The following is a 26318-nucleotide window of genomic DNA, read 5'->3' as shown; positions in this document are numbered from 1 at the left end:
ACACCAGACGTCCGAGCCAAACGAGCAGAAATTCTTCAGTCGAGTTATGCAAACTTGAATATTATCATTATCTTTATTACTTCTCTAAAAACTCCCGCATGATACTGTTCACCAAGGTTGGATTATCCTGTTGTAAGAAGTGGTCCACTCCGGGTACCATTTTGTACTGCAGATTGTTGAACTCTTTCTCCAGTAGCGGACCGGATTTCTGACTGATAAATTTATCCTTTTCACCGATAAGATATAGTCCCGGTACATGCGGAACATCCGTTGGCGGACGAACGGATTTGACCGGCGAACCAATATTGGCACGGTAATAATTGATCGGTTCGGTCAGTGCTCCTGCGAATAAACGAACAATAAAAACTGTTTTAGGGTGGAGATCCCATATCTTACCTTTCCGGCCGAAAGTGTATTTGTATGCTTCCACCTCTTCCGGTGTGTTGTGCTTTTTGAAAACAACGTCGAACATTTGCAGGTCGTTCATGCGAATGAAAAACTCCGGAATGTTTGGCATTTGGAAGAAAAATGTGTACCTGCAATGAGTATGATTCCTAGCAGCTGGTATAACATCAAGCATATTACATATTCATACCAGGACATCTTGAACTGCGTCTTGTCCGTCATCATCAGCTTGCGGAAAACTTGCCGGGAGGGTGCATCCATCAAGATGTACTTATCCAGCATGTCCATATGCTGGGCGACAAAGTCCCAGCCTATCACGGCACCCCAATCGTGCGCCACAAGGGTGAACTTTTTGCGACCTGGTTGAAGAATAAGTTACCCAAGAACATTAATTTGTAACATTTATTTAAATGTTTCATTATTGTGAAATAAAAATTTATCGTATTTCAATCTGTAACCCGGAATTAAAAAAAAAATTTGCAGTTAAAAAGTGTTATAAAATTCTAAATTCTATATTTAATCTTATATATAAAAATGGAATACCGTAACGAGGTTGATTTTATTGATATTATTCCATCCGTTTCTGAGTTGTACAGTAATCACCATCATTTTCTATACCAAAACAAATAAACGGCGACATGTGGGTTTTCAACATGAAAAACTTCGTAAATGTCGAAGGAATATATTCTTGAAACAGTTAAGGTTAAGCTAAGGGATTATTCAATAAACAACTTGCAACATAAGTATAATGTTCATTGTTGCTCAGGAGGAACATTTAAAGAGACATAAACGAAACCTGATAAAAACAATCGAGATATTATTCATAAAACTACAAAAAACATGCAAACTATTGATCTGATGTTTTCAAATAACACAGTGCAACAATTTTTTTACCTTGGCTTCTATGTATGATTTTTTGATGAAGTTTGATGCGAAAATAAATTTCCCAGAGTTTGAACACATTTCAACTTAAGGGGCAACAATGGCGCCATTTTGAATTTTTGAGAAACTGGAAATTTTTGAAGTTTTTTCGACGCCATTTTGTTTTAAGACCAAATATCAAAATTCTAAGAGTTTGTCCACATATTAGCATCTTTTTACCCATCTTTTGAAAAAAAAACAGATCTTAAATCGGACAAAAACTGAGCTCAAGACGGTGATTCTACGAAACCGGGTTTGGCATAGTTTTAGTATATTTCACAAAGCAAAATAATAATGTCAATTATTTCTGAGCATTAATGGTAATTCGCAAATATCTTAAAGTGGTGGTCAAATTATATCTTATTTTGAGTAAAAAAGTCTCAGAAATCGAATGGTAGGTGTCTGATTTACGTAAAATGTCAGCAAAATGTCGATTTTGCCCCAATTCCCCTACAAAACAAAAATAGGTTTATCTGCTGACATTTTACGTAGATCAGACACCTACCATTCGATTTCTGAGACTTTTTTACTCAAAATAAGATATAGTTTGACTACAACTTTAAGATATTAGCGAATTACCATTAATGCTCAGAAATAATCGATATTATTTTGCTTTGAGAAATATACTAAAACCTTGCCAAACCGTGTTTCGTAGAATCACCGTTTTGAGCTCAGTTTTTGTCCGATTTAAGATCTGTTTTTTTTTTTTCAAAAGATGGGTAAAAAGATGCTAATATGTGGACAAACTCTTAGAATTTTAATATTTAGCTTCAAAACAAAATGGCGTAGAAAAAACATCAAAATTGCTGGTTTCTCAAAAATTTAAAATGGCGCCATTGTTGCCCCTTAAATTGAAATATGTTCAAACTCGGGGAAATTTAGTTTTGCATAAAAATACCCCAAAAAATTATATATAGAAGCCAAGGCAGAAAAAAAGTCAATTTTTGTTGCACTGTGTAATCATATTCATTACATCTCTAGCCAATGAACACAAATAGCGAATTTCTTCATTTCACGGAATCAGTAGAAATCTACGCAGGAAGAGAGAAGTGATATTGCTGTTTACGATGCAAGAAAGAGATGCCAGATAGCCCCAGGTGGGCTCTGCGAATAAGGACATTCACTAAAAGTTTCATTATGTGCAGAGCATGTATATTTCCGAAAATACGTAAATAATGGGTGAAAATAGACCATTTACCGTGCCCTAAAACCGTCACCGATCGATTTGTTGGCCAATTTTCCACAAGAAATTTTATATTTCAGGTTGTTAGCCCAGCGTCGAATAATTGATAGAAATGTGGGTTCCGGTTTTACACTAATTTATCGCCACTAGACTGGCAACCCAAAATTCAAGAACTTGATAATAAAATAAGAGAAATCATCTCAGCACAGAAAAATGGGCTAAATGGCTAGAGGAAGAGTTCTAAGCTATGCCCAGAGAAATTTCCAAGACGATCACCTAAGAGCACAGAATATTTCTTTGAAAATTTGAGATGCTCGGGTAACATCGAAGCTGATGATATAATCGTTTCGTTCGACGTAACGGCTGATATGATAGAAAGCTCAAATGTTTTAGAGGGCCGACTCCTTTCCCGATATTCTGGGTACACCTGGGACACAAAAAAAAATATTTCGCATTTTGTGATAAATTTTATAAAGAATCTAAAGGGGCTTCAATGGGAAATCCACTATCTCCTATATATTAGAGAAGAGAAACCTCTTACCAGTTCGATGGTGGAGGTATGCGAATGATATTTTTTGTATTTCAAAAGAGGCGGATCTTGACACCTTTTTCATATCCCTCAATAACACCCACTAAAATATAAATTACACAATAGAAAAAGAACTAAACAATCTCACTTTTCTATACGTTGTTGTAGTCAGAAAGTCTACAAACTTAAAATTTGAGATTTTCAGGAAACCCACGAATACAAAACGGGTAATACCTAACACTTCAAACCATTCCTTTCAGTACAAAATAGCATCTTTTCACCATATGATCCACCGTATGGAAACTTCACCTCTCGGTAAAGCAGCCAAGCAAAAGGAATTTGAATATATTTTTCGAAATTGCCAGACTAAAGAGTTATAACGAAAGTTCCATTCAAGCCATTTTGAAGAAAAAAAAGCATACCAAATTAGGAAAAATTTTCACCACATTCACCCCAATAAAAGGAGATCTGAAAAGGGCTTTTGGTAACAGAAGATCTGAAAAGGGTAGTGGGTAAATATGACACAGCCTTGGTACGTCAACTTCGTTCAAAATTTGAAAAAAATAGGATGGATATTTTTTTTTTTTTTTCTTCACATAACATTTATTTGACACGGCACAAATACAATTTAATGTTTAACGGCGCCAATTATATCTGATGACTTAAAAACTAAAGCAAATTTTTTATCCTCGCTGCCGACTACGAGCTGAAATTAAGTCTAACTTAAAACTAGCATGGGATTTCCAATCAGTGTTTTGTTGTTCAATGGTCGTCTGATAATCGTCGAATGGCATGTATGGATTCGTTCTGCTGAGCCACGATGTCGTGAGTTGGGACAGAGGCTCGTAGTCCTTGGGTCCTGGTTCTGTTGTGCGGGGTCTGGTTGCTGGTTTTGTGCTTAAGGTTCAAACGTGTTCTTGTCGTTTTGTTGGGTGTAGACGGAGGGGAACGGGACTAGACTGGGGCGTGGATGGATTTCAGGAAAACGTATATAAGGGACATGTAGGATAGGTCACGGCTCGCCAAGACATCACGAACAGGAACAGCCGGCTGTCTACCCTCGGCCTGCAGGGAAGCTATTAATTTAGACCTGGCGTCACGGTGTACAGGGCATGACCAAACCACATGCTCTATGTCGTGATAACCTTCACCACAGGCACAGATACCACTTTTCCCGAGCCCAACACGACGGAGGAGCGCGTCAAATCTATAGTGATTGGACATAAGCCGGGACATCACGCAAATGAAATCCCGACCTACATCCAACCCCTTGAACCACGGGTTCGTCGATACTTTGGGGATTATGGAATGTAACCACCTTCCCAATTCCCCTCTGGTCCAAGCATTTTGCCAACTGATGATCGTATTCTGACGTACAAGTGCGAAAAATTCATTAAAGGCAATTGGTCTTTCATAAATATCACCGTTTGTTGCGCCCACCTTAGCCAAAGAGTCCGCTTTCTCATTACCCGGTATCGAGCAGTGAGAAGGGACCCACGCTAAGGTAATCTGAGTAGATTTTTCGGATAAAGCACTCAGATGTTCCCGTATTTTCCCCAGGAAATACGGAGAGTGCTTAACATCTTTCATCGATCGGAGAGCCTCAATGGAACTGAGACTGTCCGTAAAGATGAAATAATGGTCCGTGGGCATTTTTTCGATAATCCCTAGGGTGTACTGAATTGCAGCTAATTCTGCGACGTAAACAGAAGCAGGATTATCGAGCTTATGGGAGACGGTTAAATTGTTATTGAAGATACCGAAGCCAGTGGACCCATCAAGAAGTGATCCGTCAGTGTAGTACATATTGTCGCAGTTGATGTTTCGATATTTATTGGAAAAAATTTTAGGGATCTGCTGCACGCGTAAATGATCCGGGATTCCACGAGTTTCTTCTATCATGGATGTATCGAAAAACACAGTAGAATCAGAAGTATTTGATAAGTCGACACGATTTGGAATATTCGAAGAAGGGTTAATATTTTGGGACATGTGATTGAAATACAATGTCATAAAACGGGTTTGAGAATTAAGTTCGATTAACCTTTCAAAATTTTCAATCACGGGACGGTTCAAGACCTCACATTTGATTAGAATACGAGAAGACAGGCTCCAGAAGCGGTTTTTCAATGGTAGTACTCCAGCTAAAACCTCCAAACTCATCGTATGGGTCGACTGCATGCAACCTAAGGCGATACGCAAACAACGATATTGTATTCGCTCCAGTTTGATCAAATGTGTGTTTGCTGCGGAGCGGAAGCAGAAACACCCGTATTCAATAACAGACAATATCGTTGTTTGGTAAAGCCTTATAAGGTCTCCTGGATGGGCTCCCCACCATTGTCCGGTTATTGTACGAAGAAAATTCACTCTTTGTTGACATTTTTTCATCAGATACCTCACGTGACAACCCCAGGTGCCTTTAGAGTCGAACCAGACACCAAGATATTTGTGTACCAAAACCTGAGAAATCGTTTTACCCATTAATTGTGTTTGAAGCTGAGCAGGTTCATGCTTCCTAGAAAAAACTACTATCTCAGTCTTCTCCGGAGAGAATTCGATACCTAGCTGTAAAGCCCAAGCAGACAAATTGTCCAAGGTATCTTGCAATGGTCCTTGCAAATCGGCAGCTTTGGCTCCTGTAACAGAGATTACACTGTCGTCTGCAAGTTGTCTTATCGTGCATGAATTTGCCAGACATTCGTCGATGTCATTTACATAAAAGTTGTAAAGAAGGGGGCTTAAACATGAGCCCTGGGGAAGACCCATGTAGCTAATGCGAAAAGTTGCCAAATCGCCATGCGTAAAATGCATGTGCTTTTCGGACAACAAGTTGTGCAAAAAATTGTTCAAAATTGGAGAAAATCCTTGTCGGTGAAGTTTACCCGAAAGAATGTCAATAGAAACGGAATCAAAAGCCCCCTTAATGTCCAAGAACGCAGACGCCATTTGTTCTTTACGAGCATACGCCAGCTGAATATCTGTTGAAAGCAACGCAAGACAATCATTCGTCCCTTTGGCACGGCGGAAGCCAAATTGAGTTTCTGATAGTAGACCATTTGATTCGACCCAGTGGTCTAAACGACGGAGTATCATTTTTTCCATCAATTTCCGGATACAGGATAGCATTGCAATCGGCCTATAAGAGTTGTGATTAGAAGCTGGTTTCCCTGGTTTTTGGATGGCGTTCACCTTCACTTGCCTCCAATCCTGCGGTACAATGTTTTGCTCCAGGAACTTATTGAACAAGTTCAACAAGCGCCTCTTGGCATTGCCGGGTAGATTCTTCAACAAGTTGAATTTGATTCTATCTAATCCAGGCGCGTTATTGTTACAGGACAGGAGGGCAACTGAAAGTTCTGCCATCGTAAAAGGTGATTCTATCGCGTCGTGGCCCGGAGACGCATCGCGAACAATATTTTGCTCAGGAACAGAGTCCGGACATACTTTCCTGGCAAAATCAAATATCCACCTACTTGAAGACTCCTCGCTTTCGTTGACCGTTACGCGATTCCGCATTCTTCGGGCTGTGTTCCAAAGAGTGCTCATCGATGTCTCCCTCGACGTCTCGTTCACGAACCGACGCCAATATCCACGTTTCTTTGCTTTAGCCAAGCTTTTAAGCTTGGTATCAAGCTCCGAATACCGTAAATAGTCGCCAGGTATACCTCCCGTCTGGTAGGCCTTAAACGCGTCGGATCTTTGCGTGTAGACATCGGAGCACTCTTGGTCCCACCACGGAGTGGGAGGCCGTTCTTTGATCGTTACGCCGGGATATTTCTTCGTTTGGGCTTGCAACGCGGCGTCGAGAATCAAGCCCGCGAGGAGGTTGTATTCTTCAAGTGGTGAATGATGTTGTATCGACTCGACCGCTTTTGAAATCATTTCCTCGTATAACTTCCAATCGACATTTCGTGTGAGGTCATACGGAATGTCAATTGGTCGCATGCGAGTTGACCCGTTAGTAATTGAAATAAGAATAGGCAGATGGTCGCTACCGTGAGGATCGAGGATTACCTTCCATGTGCAATCCAACCGTAGCGACGTCGAACATAAGGATAGATCCAAAGCGCTTGGGCGCGCTGGAGGTTTCGGGATACGTGTCATTTCACCGTTGTTTAAAATAGTCATGTCGAAGTCATCGCAAAGGTTATAGATTAAAGAGGAGCGGTTATCATTGTATGGGGAACCCCAAGCCACGCCATGAGAGTTGAAGTCTCCCAAAATCAAACGTGGCGAGGGAAGAAGTTCTATTAAATCAAAGAGCAGCCGTTGCCCAACCTGTGCTCTGGGGGGAATATATATTGAGGCAATACAAAGCTCTTTACCTTGTATTGTCATTTGACATGCGACAACTTCGATGCCTGGAATCGAGGGGAGGTTAATACGATAGAAAGAATAGCACTTTTTAATCCCTAAAAGTACTCCTCCATATGGGGTGTCTCGATCAAGGCGAATAATATTAAAATCATGGAAGTTGAGATCAATATTTGAAGTAAGCCAAGTTTCACAAAGGGAAAATGCATCGCATTTGTTTTTATTTATCAAAACTTTAAACGAATCAATTTTTGGTAAAATACTTCTACAATTCCACTGTAAGACAGAGATAGAATCCTTCATATACGCAGTTGAATTAGGCATCGAAGGATACAATCGCTGCAAGGAGAGGCCATTGGGCAGTCAACTGCTTCAAAAATGATCTAACTGTTGGGAGGAATGCTGTAAGAAAAATTTTAATTGGATCGGGTACATTGAAAGTTTCAAAAATCCAGTCCACAATGTCAGAAAATTTCACTAATCCAGAGTTTGTTTCATCAACTGGGAGTGTAAAAAGAGCAACTGGGGTTTTAGATGTTCCTGGCAGTGCTGGGAACTCCTTCTGGGACTTTAAATTTGCCAGCCCAGGAGGAGTTTGCTTCGGTTTTTCCGCAGCACTGTTTGGTTTGTTTGTAACCTTCATTTCACTTTGAGAAATCTTAGGACCTTTTCTGGGAAGTTTAGGAGAGGAAACACTTTTCCTCTTTCTAGACTCCCCAGGATTGGCGTAAGATGCTCCCGCTGGTGAATCGTCAGAATCGGTTTCCTCAGAGGGCAACAGATCGAAGGGGTTCGAAGTAACGGGAGAAGTGGTAACGGTCTTCTTCAGCATGTCAGCGTAGGAACGCTTTGAACGCTCTTTGAGAGACCGTTTTATTTTATCCCTGCGCTGCATGTACACCGCACATGTCGAGAGCTCATGCAGATTTTCTCCGCAGTGAATACACTTTTCAGCGTTAACACTGCAAGAATCTTCCGCATGAGACTCCCCACACTTGCCACAACGTGCCTTATTGCAGCAGTAGGCGGCTGTATGGCCTAACTGCTTGCAATTCAGGCAGTTCATGACGCGGGGCACGTAGAGCCTCACAGGGAGACGAACCCGGTGGATCGAGACGTGGCTTGGTAGTGCAGACCCGGCGAACGTAACTCGAAACGAGTCTGACGGAGTGTATACTGTTTTGCCACCGATGATCGATGCTGACCGCAATTGCTTGCAGTCGAGCACCTTTACTTCGGGACACGTTTTGTTCTTAAAGCACCCTTTGGCACTTTGCAGTATACACTCGACGGACAGACTCGAATCGGTTATGACACCGTCGATCTCCACGTCTCGTGCGGGTATGTAGACGCGATACTCGCGTGTGAAGAGCTCAGAGCAAGCTATATCGTTGGCCTCTTTCAGGTTACCGACCACGACACGGAGCTTGTTAGGCCGGACCTTGGAAATTTCGGTCACGCCCTTGTACTCCTTCGTCAGGTCTTTAGAAATCTGCAAGAGGTTCAACTTTTTCGATTTCGGTCCTGCCTTTGGCCGAAAATAAACAGTATAGCTGCCCTGGGCTCCGTCTGGGTAAAGCCTGGGGCGAGGGGGGACTGAAGAATGAACAGGGGAGGGGGTAACAGAAGGGTCAGGGTCAGAGGGGTTCGGGGATGGTGGCGCGGGAGGCGAGGGATCTACATCCATCCCGCTATGTTTAGCGCACTAGCGCTGACAAGAACACGTACCTTTTTATTTCTCCCTTCCAGTAAGGTTGGTTGTCCGATCGTTCGAAGTAGCAGCCGTTACAGCCAGCAGCACCAATACAGCAGCACCAAACAGCCACCAGCAGCGAGCCAGGTGTGAGATCACTCCACACAGCGATACGACTCGCTGACACTGATGGCTTCTTCTTTTTCCTCGTTTGTGTCTCGTCCACTGCTGTAGCACAATCCAGCCAGCAGCCAAATCGGCTTACGCACCAGCTGGCAGTCACGATGCGAAACAGTTGCACAAAGGAACGACCTTGAACCCGGATTTATTTCACTCGACCAGGCAAACAATGCCAACACTTGTTCACACGTCTTTTGTTTTATACTCTATCGGACCGATCACCAAACACGTCCAGTACTGATGCGTGTTCGGCACAGAATGAGGATGGATATTGTCTACACTAGTAGGAATACCCAACTCAAAACCATTGATACCCTAAATAAAGCAGAAATTTATAAAAATGCATACTGTCTATTAACTATTCCTTGGTGTTACATTCTGATTCGGAATTCGACCTTCTGTTTATTATATACAGAGTACAGACTTCGCAGCCAACTGTTAAGTGTACAGGACAATTGCGGGGCTAGCGCTACGATCCTGCTGACACTAACAGTCTCTCCCGAGCCGGGACTTGAACATACGACGACTGGCATGTTAGGTCAGCATCGTAACTCGAGACCAGCTGAGAGGGTTAATTATCAACTATTACCGAGTTTAAAATGGTGGCTCAAAGTCGGCTATTTGTAGTTTCAACACAGTTTCACCTTAGGAAGCGAATTAAAGTTAGATCCACTTAATATTTGCTCGCATTTTCCTATTTACTGTGGCGCCTCTAGTGGCAGTTATGAGAAACCAATGACGGCGCATTGATTGAGAAAGTTTGCTCACATAGTGGTGAAAGTTTCATCAAATTCGAGTCAGTGGATCAAATGTTTGCGACGATGCAACGTGAAAGACGTGGAAAAGTTTTGCACACTCACGTTGAAAATCCGACGTGGTCAGGTGCAGAAATTGCGAAGTGCCTCAAATTCCCCAAATCAAACTGCGTGCTGAAACGATTCAATGAAACTATAATGCTAGATCGCGCTGATCACAGTAACCACAGAAGTGGAACGATTGACAAGCACTGCTCGACGAATCTGTCGACGTGAAGGCCTGCGGTTGTTCTACGTCAGCAAGCACTCCAACAGGACCTTCATGTAGAATCTTTTTGCAAAACGCCGCGCAAGGATGGCTGAATTTTAATAGACGATGGGGAATACACTTCCCGTTATAAGTTTGCAATCGCTTCGCTGAGCATTGCAACACCCAGTTTGAATATTGCAACACCTCCCGAAAAGTTTAGCATTCCCTGGAATAAGCGAATATCTCGTGTTTTTGACAACCTACAAAGTTGCGGTTTTCAGCAAATTTGTGCAGAAGGTCAAAGGCTACTGTATGTAGCAAACTCAGTGTAAAATTTTACCGCTATATGGCGCTAGTGGGCACACAATTTATCGTATTTTGAACTTTTCTAATCTAGCGGTGTTTAGCAAACTTGTTCGGTCTTTAGCTTGCAGTGGAAAGTAATTCGAAATCCCCTCTGTGGTGTGTTTGTGAGTGGAGCGATGGCAATGGAATGTAGAAAGGTACGGGGATGGTTCCGGTGTTTGAAGGGCTTATTTTTGTTAACAGTGATGACGTAGAACTCCAAAAACATTGTGGAAAAAATAATGTCCGGGAGATTTTTTCAAGATTTTTTCACATGTTTCGTAAGTCCTGAGCTGGAGATGCCTTTCTGTGCCATTAAACAATGCGGAATACCGTTTTAAATGGCATTTGGCGTGGTACACAAATTACGTAACGCTAAAAATCTAGATTTCAGACCCCCTCCCCCCCTATGTAACGATAAGTAACGTTCGATATGACTCCCCCCGTCAAATTACGTAACGCTGAACAACTGACCCCCCTCAAAATTTTCAATTTCGAGCCAACATCGTAGTTACGTAACTTTCCCCACTACCCCCCTCTCCCCTATGTAACAATAAGTACCGCAGGCGCAACCCCCCTGCTCCCCCACCCACCCCCCCCCCCTTCATGCGTTACGTAATTTGTGTACGACACCTTGCTCGTTGACCGAGATCTACGACTCAACCCAAAAGCAAGTGTTTTTTGCCTATTTTTTGCTACTAATAAAGACAAAGGTCATCTTCTTCCTCACCTGTATATACAGTGTCGGATAAAACGTTAGACCACTCAAAGCAAAAAATTCAAATAAGCATTCAACTGCCGAAACTTTGAAAACCGCAAGTTTTACGCAATCAAAGCTACCCGTTTTAGCAAGACGCACTTATAGCTGTCAAAGGTTGAAAACCAGGTGCGACAAAATTTAGGACCAGTTCCTCGTTTCGGTTGTTTCGAGTGTTATTTCGATTGATTTTTGAAGAAAACTGATTATTTCTCGGTGATATTTTGTGTTTTTTGGGTCCTGGTGAGTGTTTATCATGTAAACAAGAAGTGTGTGACGTTTAAATTCTCAAATTCCAGTTGCAGTCAATGAAAAATGGATCGCGCGCAGAATTGCACAGAAACACAGCGGATGGTCATTCGCAAAATGTCCAAGGCAGGCAGCATCCAACGCGAAATCGCAGAGTACTTGGGACGATCCAAAACCTTCGTGTTTAATGCCCTCCACGACCGAAAAAAATCCTAAACAAGTGGACACCCAAGGAAAATGACCGCGAAGGATGACTCTGCCATAAAACGAGCCTCCAAGAAAGATCCCTTCAAGGCCTCGAAAAAGATCCGAGACGAACTGGAGTTGTCCGTGAGTTCCCGGACAGTTCAGCGGCGGCTGGTGAAGCCGTGGTGGTCCCGATGCTGATAGAAATACTACAAGGTATACAGCCCTAGGGGTTGTATGAAATTGTGACGTAGGACTAAATATATAATATATGCTAAACTAAATATTATTATATGCTGCGCTAAACTGTTCATAGGTAACACTATCGTTTATTTTTGATAGTCGTTATTTTAAAACTAACGATGCATGAATACATGAAAATTTTACACTAGTAGTAGTTGCGAAAATTCTCATAACTCTTATCTTCAAGCATCTATAGTTTTGAAAAGAACCGATTCCATAATATTCAGTTGGAAATTCGTGCTACAGAACGCTGATAATCGCACCATGAATATTTTGTTGGCCGCGCATAAAATTTGCTCTCCGCTGTGCCCGAGTCAGTAGCTGTGCTAGCAAAATATCCTTCATCGAACGATGGTAAGTGTTGCTGCCGTATGCAGAATAAAGGTGTAACATCGTTCCGCAGTGCCTGGAAGTTGACTCGTATGCAGCTCTCGTTTCTCAATGTCGCGTACCTTTAACAGCTGCACTGCTCTCGCTTATGTGTAACAAACTAAACTGAAGCTGAATTTTCTACACGCAGTCTTTTGTATCGAGTTCAGCGTAGATTTTTACCATTAAGGCGTGGCCACGTAGCTTATAGAAAGAAAGAGAAACAAACCAACACATCTTCAATACTACTGAGTGATTTTCATAAGCATCAAAAGAAAGTTTTTGCTTTCCCGATGCAAAAATCACTCTGGTTCTTAGATTAACTAATTTTCGATGCTAATATTTAACTGATAACGGCGTTCGAGTGAACACAAACAATTAAACCGGAAAATCACTCAATTTAGCAGTATAAATTCTTGAAATGATGGTTATATCTTGTTGTGATAAACTATTCATAGGTAACACTACCGTTTATCTCTGGTGCGCCCTGGTCGTTATTGTAAAAATGATTATTTAGAAATAGATGAACATTCCACACTAGTAGTAGTTGTGAAAATTCTCATAACTCTTATCTTCATCATCTTATAGTTCTAAAAAGAACCGATTTCGTAATCTTCAGCTCGAAATGTATGCTACAGAATGCTGATGATCACAGCACCACCGGTAGCATCGATTATTCTGTTGGCCGCGTATAAAATTTGCTCTCCGCTGTGCCCTCCAGCAGCTGTGCCAGCAAAATATTCTGCAGCGTACGATGGTAACTGTTGCTGCCGTGTGCAGAATAAAGGAACATGCTCCGCGGTGCCTGGAAGTTGACTCGTATGCAGCTCTCGTTTCTCAATGTCGCGAAGCTTTAACAGCTGCACCGCACTCGCTTTTGTGGAACAAACTAAACTGAAGCTGAATTTTCCACACGCAGTCTTTTGTATCGAGTTCAGCGTAGATGTTTACCATTAAGGCGTGGCCACGCAGCTTAGACAAAGACAAACAAACCAAAACACTTTGTTGAGTCAAAATATGTAGGCAGTGGAATTTATTTCGTACATGTTATTGTTATCTGTGCTTGGGAAGCAAGCCAATAACGAGGGAAATATATGGGAAAGCTTGACCTTGGAACTTTTCACCTTTTACCACCATTAAGCAGTAGAGCAACAATGTTGAACATAACATCAAAAAATTGTTACACATTTTATCTATTCACCGACATATAAATGACTAAGATGCATTAAGTCGTTCGCTTGCTATAACCGTTTGAAATCTGACGCAACATTCGCCAGTTTCATTTTCATTTTCACAAAGTGTAATCTAGTATAGAAAACAAAGACGTAGTCCTACGTCAAAAAATCTAATTTGAAGGACTAGTCCGACGTTATATCTCCCAACCAAGAAGAGTTAGCAGAAAAGTGTCTCCGGTAGAGTTCTTTTGTGGTAAAGTTATCTATGACATTGTTGAAAACAACATTTCTCAAAAGTGCAAGAATAATAAGTAAGATTTTGCAACGCCACTACTGGCGGAGCCCCGAACTAAAACTTATTGTCATTCTTTGAGGTTTCTTATTTACTAAATTTCTTTTGAAGATAGTATGTCAATAAAATCAGTGTTTGGAGAAAAAATAAAAATAGTTCATGATTCTAAGCTCATATATGGCAACAACTCGGTCTGTGAATTTTTGTTTGAAGATTGTGTATTTCAATCACATACCAATGTATGCTGGTTGCCTCCTAAAAAAATCACGATTTGGAGGGTTCAGCAACTGTCCTATTTTTTAAAAAAGCTGAACTGAGAGCATTTGGGTGTATCGATTTTTTCGAACAAATCTACCCCGTTGTCTCGATACCACAGTAGCAGAGAAGTACTACCAATACAGCTCGTCAGGCCAATAATCTGACCAGTTTAACAAATCCATTAAGAGTTTTAGTTTACGGAAGAATATGCTCGCCTGGGCGTCCCAAAGTTGCATCAAGTCTGGAATCCAGATGATAGAAATGGGTGTTACGAACAAACTTTTGTTCGCCGGCAACTCTCCAAAACACCGTGCCGAATTCACTGGAGTTTGCGGGTTCGGGTCCCATCTGGATGAGATTTTTTTTCTAATTTTCAGTCACACTTTCTGTCCTTGTTCATTTTTCGCATCCTCCTTAAGTTACATACATTTCCTTCCCTTTAGAAACTTAATATTATTTATTCAATTTTTTTACCTTGATTATTGTAGGAAAACAATAAAATTCAACTTTTTATTTCACAGTAAATCACAAACAACTCAAAATCAATTTATTTTAGAGCCATGTTGTCTTTGGCAATGTTCTTCCCCATAAAATTTCCCAACTTTTAATGGTATTCAGTTGGTGATAGCATTAGGTTTAATTCCTACTATTATTGATTGAATGTCAGAATACACTTGAAAAATCTCTTTTCGAAAGGATAGAATTCTTTTAGGAAAATAAATTGACGATAATTAATCCGAAACGAATTTTTAACTCATAGTTTGGAACCTAAGGAACCTGTAAAAAATATAAAAGGATTAGGTTTCATGGAAAATTGAATAACTTAACATGTTTTTTGGATTTAACATAAGAAAAATCGATTTTTTTTTTTTTTTCAAAAAAGTCATCGGGGCCAGTTGAAAACCTCATTTTCTAGAGCTGCCGCCGAACAAACACCATTTCCTATCATCTGGAGAGTGAGCTCCGGGGATTCCAGCCTTGATGCAATTTTGGGACACCCTAATGCTCGTTTACATTCAAACTTCAGTTTATGTTTGCAGCTGCAAATACCATGCCTTGATCATATGCTTCTCTATAAATTCATGCGCAAAAATGATCATTAACTTGCTAGAGACATCACTACGACAAGAGTTAGCAAAAATTTTGTCTGGGAAGCTTTCCATAACCCATTTTCACGTACGTTTCGTCGTCATTTTACAACTTCCGAGTACATCTTTTGGTCACTAGAAACTGCTCGATTGCTCTATTTGGCTGCTTACTGGCCCGAAAAAATCAAAATTCAACTACGACACTCGTTGTGATCCTTTCGATACTAATCGCGGAGATGAAAATTAATTTTTGGTTCACATCTTTCTTTAAGTATAACTCATTTGGAGCAAAATGAATTGTGACGAATCATGCAGCACTGAAAGGGGACAGATTTTGAAACAAACTGCTTTTGAAATATTAAAAATCCGTTCACTAGGCCAGATATAAAATGACTAGAACTTCAAACAACAAAAACGTTTTATTGTTTCTAGGAAATCCCTAACCTTTCAAGCTTTCCAAAAAAAAATCCTGATTATTACAGGTTTTTTGGGGCTCTAGACACCTAGATCTTGGATAGGATTTTACCTAACCATTCAATTTACTTTTCTTGTTAGATGGGAGACGTGACCTATGAGATTTTTCGTCACATAAGATCTTTCGCCTCTCTGGACCTTCAAAGCAGAATTTGTAACATCTTCAACAAACTTTTTTAAATGTTTCCGATTATTATTTGTTTTTCTGGATCAAATCGGCAACTTTATGTTATTTACATGTCCTTCTCTCATTTTTCAGTGCCTGTCGAAAAAGCGTAGGGGTCGAAGAAAAGGGTAGCTAAATGGATGCAATTTTGGGCCTCAAGCTCCGGAGAGCATTAAGAGCAAAAGTGATAATGTTACTTCTCCAAAATGCTTCAGCAGCTGTTAATACATGCTAATTTTTCTGAACCATCAACAATTACGTTATGGCCTTTGGTAATGATTTTGAAGTAGAATACTTCTCTCAGGAAGTTCAGCTACATAGGGATGTGAAATGAAAATCTAAAACCGAAAAAAGTGAAAAATATGTCCAATTTCAAATGCTAATAAATCGGTTAGTATTCGATTAATTTCCTTCGTTCTTGCAGCAATAGATTGGAAAATCTTCTAAGATTCTTCCCAAAATAAGATAATTGTTATTTTATTATTCACACTTTTGTACTATTGAAAATAGTCAAGCCTTGTCAAAACGAAAAATTCGACTTCTGATTGGTCGTTATATGCTTGCTTCCCAAGCACGGTCGACAGGATCATATACCTTGCAATTGAAAACATGCTATTTGGCCTATATAAGAGCCTGTTTCAGCCGGAGCCGCTCATAATAGTTCTAGACAGCGACAACAGCAGTCGTCCTTCCTTAGCAGCAGCACTAGCCCTGTGGTTGGTCACCACGTCTCAGGAGCAGCGCGGTTTTTCTCAGCGTGTGTCGCCAGACAGCCATTATTCCCCCCGTTTTGGGGCAGCATGATGATTACCATCAGGAAATCCAATTTCGGAAATCAAAATGCCTTTTTTAAGGCAAATAAACAAGTCATTGAAAGTTAATAATTTTTGTCAACGCAAGCAAGCATTCTGTGTTGCATCCTAGCAATTAAAATTTGTCGCACCCGTCTAATTTACTGAATGTGAAATAGCTTCCACAGTGCATGTTGTCCGTGTATCTTAATTCCCCCAATGTTAGGGCAGCTTAAAGGTTGTAATTAGCAACCAATTTTGAACCGCAACATGCTTTTTTCAAGGCAAATAAAAAAATAATTGATGGTTAATAATTTTCTGGCATCAACACAAGCAGACATTCTGTGCGGGATGCAATCAAATTCTGTTGTAGTTTAGGGATGGGAAACCTATCGATAATTATCGATAGTATCGATGGCTGCCGGCTATCGATAGAATCGTTAAGCTTTCAGCGTTATCGATAGTTATTGATATTTTCCTCGCATTGGCATTCATACTCCACAATGATGCCAGGACTGAAAAAAAAAATTGGCTTTGCCATTGTTGAAAGAGACTTCGATGCTTGTTCGCTCTCACACGAAATCCTGTTTAAAATTGTTAGAAAATTGAGAGATAATCATTTTCGCTCACTCTAACTTGTGCGGACAACGACGTGATTTCGCATGAGTGCGAATTATGTGTGTGAGTAAACTTTTAAATATTGTTTCTGTCCAAAACGGAAGCAACACTTTGTTGTTTTTCTTTATCTGGTTCTAGCTGTCGAACTATCGATAATTATCGATTGTTATCGATGGCAGTAGGAAATTTATCGATAGTTATCGATAGCCATTTTAGTCGATATTTCCCATCCCTATTCTGCCGCTCATAGCAAGTCCGTCCCATTTGCGTTTTGGTGCTAACGAGAAAACAGCAATTGAAAATCGTAACACTTTAGGTGAAATATTGCACTCAAATCCTTTTTCAAACAAGACCATCAACAGAATTTAGTACAGCAATGATAATCTAACACTTTTCCATCATAAAACTTGCAATAACACCGAAATTTGATTAAAATTTGTTGAAAATCATGAGCTGGGACTCACATGCGATTACTTTTACGGTACGTAGCCAGAATGATAGCAAGTCAGTCCCATAGCCAGCTACGACCGTTGATAAAAAACAAACCACTGCAAATCGTTGGCGGTGCTATAGCTTGCGTTTGGAATGAATCCATCGCTAGGTCAATTCAACCTTCTCTCGTGCTTCAATAAACAAGTTTTTTGTGAGAAGCATAACACAATGTACCAACTGCGCCGCTCAAAATAAAATTAGATTTTGTTTTTACATTTGATACCTACTACTGATAAATTCAAAATCTGTTTAGGTGTAAAAACTTGTTCTAAATTTTCCTGAGAGCAGTCACACGTTCGTGACTCCGGACAGCTTCCACGTAGCAGTGAAAGCAAATATGAAGGACACCTACACTGCCCATAACCGCATAATTGTAACATTTGCAAAATTGGTTGTTCGAGCAAATGACACTTTTATATTTTGACCTTAAATGCATTGTTCCCAATATATTTTTGCAAATAGACAGTTCAACTAAACTTAGTATCACGAAGAAAGCACTACTTTACACTATGTAAACGTTGAACACTACTTTTGAAGTCAAATTGGTGGAAATTTTTGCAATGATACTTTTATGCCGTTACTTTCAAGCTACTTTTGGAATTTATCACAGTGGAAATGAAGTTTTTCTTGTATTCAACAAGCATGAGCTAAACATCAGAAACGGATCACCGGTGGTTGGTTTCCGGACCAGAATCACTTCCGAGTTCCAAAGGATGCAGATGTGGATTTGGATGGAAGCTCTTATGACAAACTAGTTGAAAAGGTTAAGTAGTGTGACAATTATGCGGTTATTTACGCTATGTGACAAAACAATTTGGTATTTTTTACAATTTTTTTCAAGCAAACATAAGCATATTTTTTCAGATTTGAAAAGTACATACTATTTTGAGCATTTCCCAATAAAAAGCGCAAAATCCATAAAATGTCGAATGTTACAATTATGCGATCACAGGCAGTACAGCTTAGGAAAATGTTTGCTCCGTTAAAAAACAGCTAAGTAGCGTACCGAAGTATTTGATATGACTGACAAATTCTTCAAAACGAAATTCACGGCAATAATTGAACAACCCTTGCCCACTTCTTTACATAAAATACGGATAAAGTACGAAAAGTAGTATTTACTAAAGAATGCTTTAACTAACAACACAGAAAAGTTGTATCATTTTGTTCAGAAGAATATTATTGTCGGTAATATTACAGAGATGCGATTGCGTAAATCCGATTTTGAATTGAACAATTGTTCTTTTGAGAACAAATAAAACACTTATTTGAAGAGTTAATAGCTTTTGGTACCAATAGCAGTATAGTGACAGCCTTAGCGGTAGATGCAGATGCAGCCGGTACTTCCCTAAGGCCGATGTAAAGGTAAATGGGAGCAGCACGGCGAAACAGTTCGGGTTATGCTTAGACGCGCGTCATTTTTCGTTGTTGATATTCCCCACATGAAACGACGCGTATGATAGCGGTGGTATTAGCGGTAGATGCATTTGCCAACACTTCCTCCAGTAAAGCCGTGTCTAGTTTTCAATGTGAAAACACTCCTTTCTCATTGTGTTGACCGTGCGCCTTAGTCCTCACTATCAAGGTAACACAGAGATGTAAGATAAACACTACATCCTATGATAAATTGAACAATTGTCCTTATAAGGACAACAAATGAATTAATGAAGATTTAATTTTGAATTAGAATACTTCTCTCAGGAAGTTCGGCTACATAGGGATGTGAAATGAAAATCTAAAACTGAAAAAAGTGAGAAAAATTTCAAATGCTCATAAATCGGTTAGTTTTCGATGGATTTCCTTCGTTTATGCAGCAATCGATTAGGAAATCTTCTAAGATTCCTATCAAATGCATGAAATTGCAATTTTATCATTCGAACTATTGTACTATTGAAAACTCTTAAGCCTTGTCAAAACACAAAATTCGACCTCTGATTGGTCGCTATACCGCGCTTTCCCAAGCACGGTCGGCAGAGTTATGGACCTAGAAAATTGGGAATGCATCATTTGGCCTATATAAGAGCTTCATCAGATAATAAACAATCATTTCATCGGATATTTAATTGAACAACTGAAATTTGAAGAACACAAATGATTATTTGAAGAGTTAATATTTTCTCGTTTTGCGCTATAATCCAAAGTTAATTATCTTCATCTACATGCATACTCTGATTATTATTACGTGTTTGCGTCGCTTAGTGTTTGGCTACGGTCATGCAGAACGCAAATAATGGCGCGATGCGATTCGGCAAGACGAAATCTGTTGAAATGTATAGCTCTACTTCGCCTTAAAAAGAGCTGTACATTTCACCACGGTAAGGCGAATCGCATCGCGCCGGCATTCGCGTTCTGCATAACCGTAGCCTTTGTTCCGTTCCCGTTTAATGATGTCGTATTAAATGTGCATATTACAATTCGGCAGCACTTCAACGTCTCATTTGCACAAAATTTAAAAATATTCAATGAACTTCATTCAAAATATCAGACAAAAAGAAATTACAATACTGCCAATGAACGGTCAACGTTTATTTACTAGAAAAAAGTAGGAGGTTGCATCCAAGACACGACCGCATAACTGACGTAGAACTACCCACACTATTAACAAATGCATTGTTGTAAGTGTTTCATTAATGAGTCATAAAGTCTCCAAACACTTGCTTTGTGCTGCCTCAACAGTGGGGGAATAAAGACACTGAAGACACGAGCTGTGAAAGCCGTTTCACTTTCAGTAAACTGCCAGTATCCAGCCCAGATTGCTCGCTTGAGTTGTCAAAAAAAGATTAACCCTCAAATATATGTTTATTTGCCTTAAGAATGGCATTTTGCTGCTCAAAATTGGATTGGATTAGATTTGGATAAAGAAGGCAACCTTTATGCTGCCATAGTAGTGGGGCAATAACGGCAGTCTGATGACACACGCTGAGAAGTGAGAAGAACCGCGCTGCTCCTGAGACATGGTGACCAACCACAGGGTAAGTGATTTGTTTGATTTAAAGGCAGCCACAGGCGCAACCCGCTGCAATCCGCTGTTACTGCTGAGTGCTAATATCTGCTGCTACTGCAATTCGCATTTGATTTTTGTATACAGCGAATAAACATCTGATCTCACACACACAACGATTATAACCCGTATGTGTTGCGGTTTGTAACATCAAGCGATTTTGTTTGCTCGCTTTCGCGTGTTGCATCATGTTGCAACTGAGCAGCTGGGAGACGACGAAATTCTGTTCATGTTGATTGATTGAATCGACTTCAATTTATTCCTGTAAAGTCGAAATAATCACCTTTGTTGAGGCGTTCTAACAGAACAGGACAGTTTGTTGTTCAAAATCGGTTATGTTGATCGCAGCTCTTGTGCTGCCCCAATAGTGGGGGACATAAGGTAAATGAATAAAGTAAATTTTTTGATCGCGACAGAATTTGGTTGCTAGAACCCAGCACAATGTTTGTGTTATTACCAAAAAAAATTATCCTTCAATTACTTGTTTTTTTGCCTAGAGAAAGATATTTTGCTGTTCAAAATCTGTAAAAGCTGTTTTCGCATTCAGTAAATAAGACGGCCGTGACAGATTGTGTTTTCTTGGATTCAGCACAGAATGTGTTATTGCAAAACTTTATTGCGGGAAGAATACCGAAGCCCTTAACTGGCATATCGAGACGTTTGGTGCTACCTCGCTGTTGCTTAGATACGTGATGTGATTTGTTTACTGGCGCAACCCGCTGCTGCTACTACCGCAATTCGCTACGATGTGGCTAACTAGTTATACTATTCTGTCGACCTTTTTAGGGAAAGGCAGCAAGCGACCAATCAGAGGACGTTATTTTCGTTTCAACAAGGCTTGACAATTCTCAATAGTACAATAGTTCGCATAATCAATCAACACTTTTCTACATTTGGGTGGATGCGTGTATAATTTTCCAATCAATTGCTGCACGAATCAAGGAAATCGGTTGAAAACAAACCGATTTATAAGCATTTTAAAAGGGACATTTTTCGTCCCCTTTTCGTTAATAGTTTTCCTATTTACATCCCTATATGGTAGGCTAAAGAAAAACGTAGTTCTACGTCAAAATGACTGACACGCAAGCAGCCGGGTTATCTTTCTTGTAAAAGTATTCTACTTCAACCTTGCGGTCGTGGCTTTGCATACAACCTTCTTGTGATTTTTTTTCTAATAGAATAATGATGATCACGATGATGATAACGGTTATATGATACTGATGATATGATGATGGTTATGTATATTTATCTCTACACTCTACAGTGCATTTCATTAAATAGCTAAATCGCGTAGCCAAAGTCCACGACAGTCGCAAACACACCTTCATCAACAAGATTATTTCTCGTATCAGACATACAGCAAATGATTATTTCGGTGCTCCACTTGCTAGACACCTTGATAATGCTAGAGTAAACTGATAAATTGTGTCGAAAATAATAAGTTATTTTTGCATAATTGGGATACCAGCAGCAATTGTGCAGCTCCAAAGTCAAATCAAGCAACTACGTGACAGTGATGCAAATCATCTCAAGGTTTTGTTTGAGCAAACAAAATTATAACATTCCAGTTACAAATATTTGACTGATTAAATTTATTCAAGGTCAGTTTACCGATGCAATTTCCATAAGCACATAAAAATTACGAAATTTCATTTCGCAGTGGTATAACGCGCTAGCTGATAAGATAATACTTCTTCATACCGGTAAATCAAAACGAAAATTCTTCACATCAAGATACGGACGTGAATAATCATCATTCCGCACTTAAACCCAAGAATGGGGAACCGGTTTGAGGAACGAAGTTATGCAATTCAATATAATTTCGACAATTTTTGCTGTAAAGTGCCTGTCATTACGAAACCGGGCCGCAAATCAAACGCATATCAACCGCATCCAATTGAGAAAAGCCAAAACACGCTGTCCCTGATATGCAATTACGGTCAAACAAGTGCCCAAAAGCTGTTGATTAGTCTAACGCTTACATCATTTATTGACAATAACTGTTGAATTCAACAGGAAAACGAAGCATGTAAGAATGAATTTGCCTTCACGCGAATCAACATGATGTTGATACAATATTCGGAAAGGTGCGAATATTTTTGTTGAGCTCACACTTACCTAATTCTGTAACCAATTCTTTTATATCTCGGACCATGTTTTCGATGCGATAGGGTTCCACTCCCTTAGGTTTATCAGAATCTCCATAACCTCGCATATCAACGGCAACGACCCTGAAAGTATAATATCCTCGAAATGAACAGAGCAAAAAAGCTGCAGTGCTTCTGCATACCAATAGTCTTTGGAAAATTCTTTCAACTGGTGCCGCCATGAAAACCAAAACTCCGGATAACCGTGGACAAACAACATGAGCGGCTTGCTTGGATCTCCATTTTCAACATAGTGGAATTTGATACCCTGCGTAAATACATGAGAAAAAACGGCAATATACGCGTGCGTCCAGCAATTTAGCTCAATTAAATCAACATTCTATCACAACACATATTCACATTCACATAAGCATCGGCTTACATTAGCTGTGATGTACTTGCTAACGCCATAGTCATGCTTCTGGAGGCACTGCGGTGGATATGGTCGTTTTTTGACCACCCAAAACTTGGCGTGCGGTTTGGTGAAAAATTGAACCACTATAAACAGCAGCACTTGGACTGTGTAGTACAGGCACAGCAGCTTGGTGATAACAATCTGCAGCGCGGCTTTCCAGCTGGTCATGGCTGCGGTGCAGGTTTTGCGATAACGATGATAATGTTAGAAGTAGTAATGATAGCGACGACAACGACAACGCCAAATTAATACTGAACCGCGCTCGAACGAAAGCGAACTATGACTGAGCAAAGAAGACGCGCTTGAACATATTATTAGCATGTGCAGTAGGCTATGCCATTTTTTTTATTTTATCGATATCATTTAGGTTAACGTTCTGATTGGGATGGTGTTTGTTAACAATGCGTGTGTATCAGACAAGTTGGGGAACGATGATATTTCACTTTATTCAATAGTTTTTAAGAAAAACAAGTTCGGCGATCATGAATGTACTGCAAAACATGGGCAGTAGGTGATAAATATGTTTGAAGCGATTTAATCAGCTAACAGTTGAGTGGGGTTCATGGGTAGATTGTAGCTATGAAGCTCTGTTTCTATCAGTTTTATAGAAAGCAGTGCTACTGGTAATAATTCTACCCGATTTGCTGTTTAAATCATGAGTAGTTAGTAATCCACAAAGTGAATGTCAACGGAACTAGTAATAGCGTAGTACTAGCTCTAGTATCCCGAGTTTTTTCGCGATACGATAATTCATGATAGTGGATCACAAAATTTCAAGAGCTATACGTAGGTACGAACAAATTAAAAGCGGAAGAGTTATTATAGAGCGAAATTTATTTCAACTGCAAAATTCGCGAGACTTAGTTATTAGCTAACTTGTGCTGACAAGTTTATGTAATTCTATGTGTAACGTTCAAAAAACGAAAGTATAGAAATGTCAGCTAATAAATCGATAAACGTCAATCACCATCAACAGCTACAACTCGCTTATCAATTTGCATGAAAATCGAATAGATGTCAGTCGCAGCGGGACGAAGCGGTTTCAAGGACAACGAATAAACAATAAAAAATATTGCCAATCATAAATGACGAAATTAAAAGTCCCAAATTTTTAATACATACATTTGAAATATTAGGTAATTTTTATTACGTTATTCCAAATTCTATCAAGTTCGAAATATACTTTGAAACAAACACATAATTTCGTCACGTAGTTTTTGCCCACACACCGCTACCCTCCAGCTTACAAGGTTCCACGCGGAAATCTGCGCGTTGAAAATCGCTCATGCACGGTTACCATGACGACACCTTAAGTTTGTTTATTTCCTTTTGAGTTTTAACAAAAGAATAACTTTGGTGTCATGTTTTTTGATTATCAGTGAAAACATCATTCAGCTAAATTTTTCCAACCATGCCCGAACAACAAATCTCAGCCGAAGACAGACCGTCGTCCAGTTCATCATCCGAACCGTTACCTCAGGAGCAACGATTAGTCGAGAACAACGACGAGCGGTCGAACAACGAAAATGGACGCGATAGTCACTTCGTGGCTATCCGGAATCTGATGAACCGGAACCGAACCGGACACCGGAACGGCATGCGACCACCCGTAGCTACTCTTCCCTTCGAACGATCGTTCATTCCTATGCCTGCCCGGTACTATCCGATTGTGATTCCTGCTGAGCCAACCATCGAAGATTTACTGGTACCTAAATAGCGCTAATATTCTTGAGCTCTTTAACATCAGAAAATGATTTTACAGCGCCAGGCAGCCGGAACCGCTGAACTATACCGAGTAACGGAAATCAAACTGAAAGTAATCTCCCACATGACCAGCCTACAGCGAATTCCTTTCTTTATACCAAACCTGCGGTCACTGACGTTAGAAGGTAGTATTGTAACAACGCTGAGAGATTTGGGCTGCGATATGACTTCGCTGGTCTACCTGAATGTCAGCCGATGCAGTCTGAAAAATTTGGATGGAACGAGTGGACTAGAAACACTGGAAGAGCTGGTCGTCGATTACAACCAGATCGAGGAAGTCGGTCCCTGTGCGAATTTAACGATGGTGAAAAAGATTAGTTTAAAGGGGTGAGATGTTGGAATACTATAATCTCGATCTTCTACAAGCTTCTTAATTTAATAGCAATCACATCACCGATCTCGGCAGCTGTACTTTTCTGGCCCTGTGCGAGAATTTGGAGGTCCTTGACTTGCGTGAAAATTTTGTTTCTGAACATCCTTCGTTACGGTTGACTTTGAAGGAAAACATTCCTCAGCTTCGCTGTTTGAATGAAATTCCATTCTCGGAGACGGTTCAGGAGGAAAATTGTGACCTCTCCAGTTCGGAATATCGTTCCAGTTCGTCTAGCAATGGGCAACGAGATCGCCGCGCACAACGGTGGGAAACCGACGGTATTGGAGACGGAACGTGGAACGAGCTACCGAATCGACCGGTGACCGGTACCCACCATGAGCGAGCTGTCACCGTTGAGCTACTGGATGATATGCGTCCCGCTACTGCTGGTAATTGATTTGAAGGACTGAAGATATACAAGACTTTTTACTGTTCTGATTTTTCATTTATTTGTTACTTATTTAACCCGTTAAAATAGATGCAACTAAAATAAAAAATCAATTAACATCTGGAGAACCACTCTGCGGTAATGTTGTAACAAAAGCACGTCGAGTAAAACGACAACGAACAGCGTGGGGGGAGTCAACGTCCTGCTCCAGTATGAGCAGCTCAGACTCATCTTACTCGAAGGATTTTCCGGATCGACTACCCCAAAAGCCAGTTGATTTAGAGTTGGGTGTTATCGGGGTGCAGGATCAGGGGGAGCGAATGGCAAACCAAGCAGAGGATGACTCGCAAAGTTTGCTCCGAGAGTCCCGCTTGTGGCGCCAGCGATCGCTTCAAACACGAGAATCAAATCGACAATATGATCAAATTAATCGACATGTCAGTGAAAGTTAAACCAAAATCAAAGTTACTTGTTGAGAATTATATATTTGATAA

At 40.2% G+C, this 26318-nt stretch overlaps 2 protein-coding genes across 3 annotated transcripts; one reads left to right on the top strand and one right to left on the bottom strand.

Annotated features, from left to right (window-relative positions):
• Positions 1-59: 59 nt before the first annotated feature.
• Positions 60-23591, bottom strand: LOC129724656 (epoxide hydrolase 1-like). Its single transcript, XM_055679734.1, has 6 exons — positions 23267-23591; positions 23028-23152; positions 22856-22968; positions 596-764; positions 397-536; positions 60-342 (listed from the first exon to the last, which is right to left on the bottom strand). Exons 1-6 carry the CDS (start codon positions 23465-23467, stop codon positions 77-79), a joined length of 1014 nt encoding a protein of 337 aa, XP_055535709.1. The 5' UTR covers positions 23468-23591; the 3' UTR covers positions 60-76.
• Positions 23004-26315, top strand: LOC129724655 (uncharacterized). Of its 2 annotated transcripts, none has more exons than XM_055679732.1 (5): positions 23004-24089; positions 24679-25004; positions 25062-25390; positions 25446-25825; positions 25915-26315. In XM_055679732.1, the coding sequence occupies exons 2-5, from the start codon at positions 24711-24713 to the stop codon at positions 26274-26276; spliced, it is 1365 nt and encodes a 454-aa protein (XP_055535707.1). In that variant the 5' UTR covers positions 23004-24089; positions 24679-24710; the 3' UTR covers positions 26277-26315. The 2 variants fall into 2 exon arrangements, with proteins under 2 accessions (XP_055535707.1, XP_055535708.1); XM_055679733.1 differs by lacking the exon at positions 23004-24089 and adding an exon at positions 24475-24612.
• The last annotated feature ends 3 nt before the right edge of the window (positions 26316-26318 follow it).

The sequence above is a fragment of the Wyeomyia smithii genome, chromosome 2 (assembly GCF_029784165.1).
Source record: "Wyeomyia smithii strain HCP4-BCI-WySm-NY-G18 chromosome 2, ASM2978416v1, whole genome shotgun sequence".
Classification (NCBI taxonomy): domain Eukaryota; kingdom Metazoa; phylum Arthropoda; class Insecta; order Diptera; family Culicidae; genus Wyeomyia; species Wyeomyia smithii.
Note: the sequence above shows the minus strand (reverse complement) of the source record. Positions and strands in the feature narration are given on the sequence as shown.

Coding starts and splice junctions, on each gene's coding strand:
- LOC129724656 (XM_055679734.1), bottom strand. CDS start 23,467: ATGACCAGCTGGAAAGCCGCGCTGCAGATTGTTATCACCAAGCTGCTG. Junction 22,969..23,027: donor GAATTTTCCAAAGACTATTG/GTATGCAGAAGC, acceptor TTATACTTTCAG/GGTCGTTGCCGTTGATATGC. Junction 343..396: donor ATACACTTTCGGCCGGAAAG/GTAAGATATGGG, acceptor GTTTATTCGCAG/GAGCACTGACCGAACCGATC.
- LOC129724655 (XM_055679732.1), top strand. CDS start 24,711: ATGCCCGAACAACAAATCTCAGCCGAAGACAGACCGTCGTCCAGTTCA. Junction 25,391..25,445: donor AAAAAGATTAGTTTAAAGGG/GTGAGATGTTGG, acceptor TTAATTTAATAG/CAATCACATCACCGATCTCG. Junction 25,826..25,914: donor TATGCGTCCCGCTACTGCTG/GTAATTGATTTG, acceptor CCGTTAAAATAG/ATGCAACTAAAATAAAAAAT.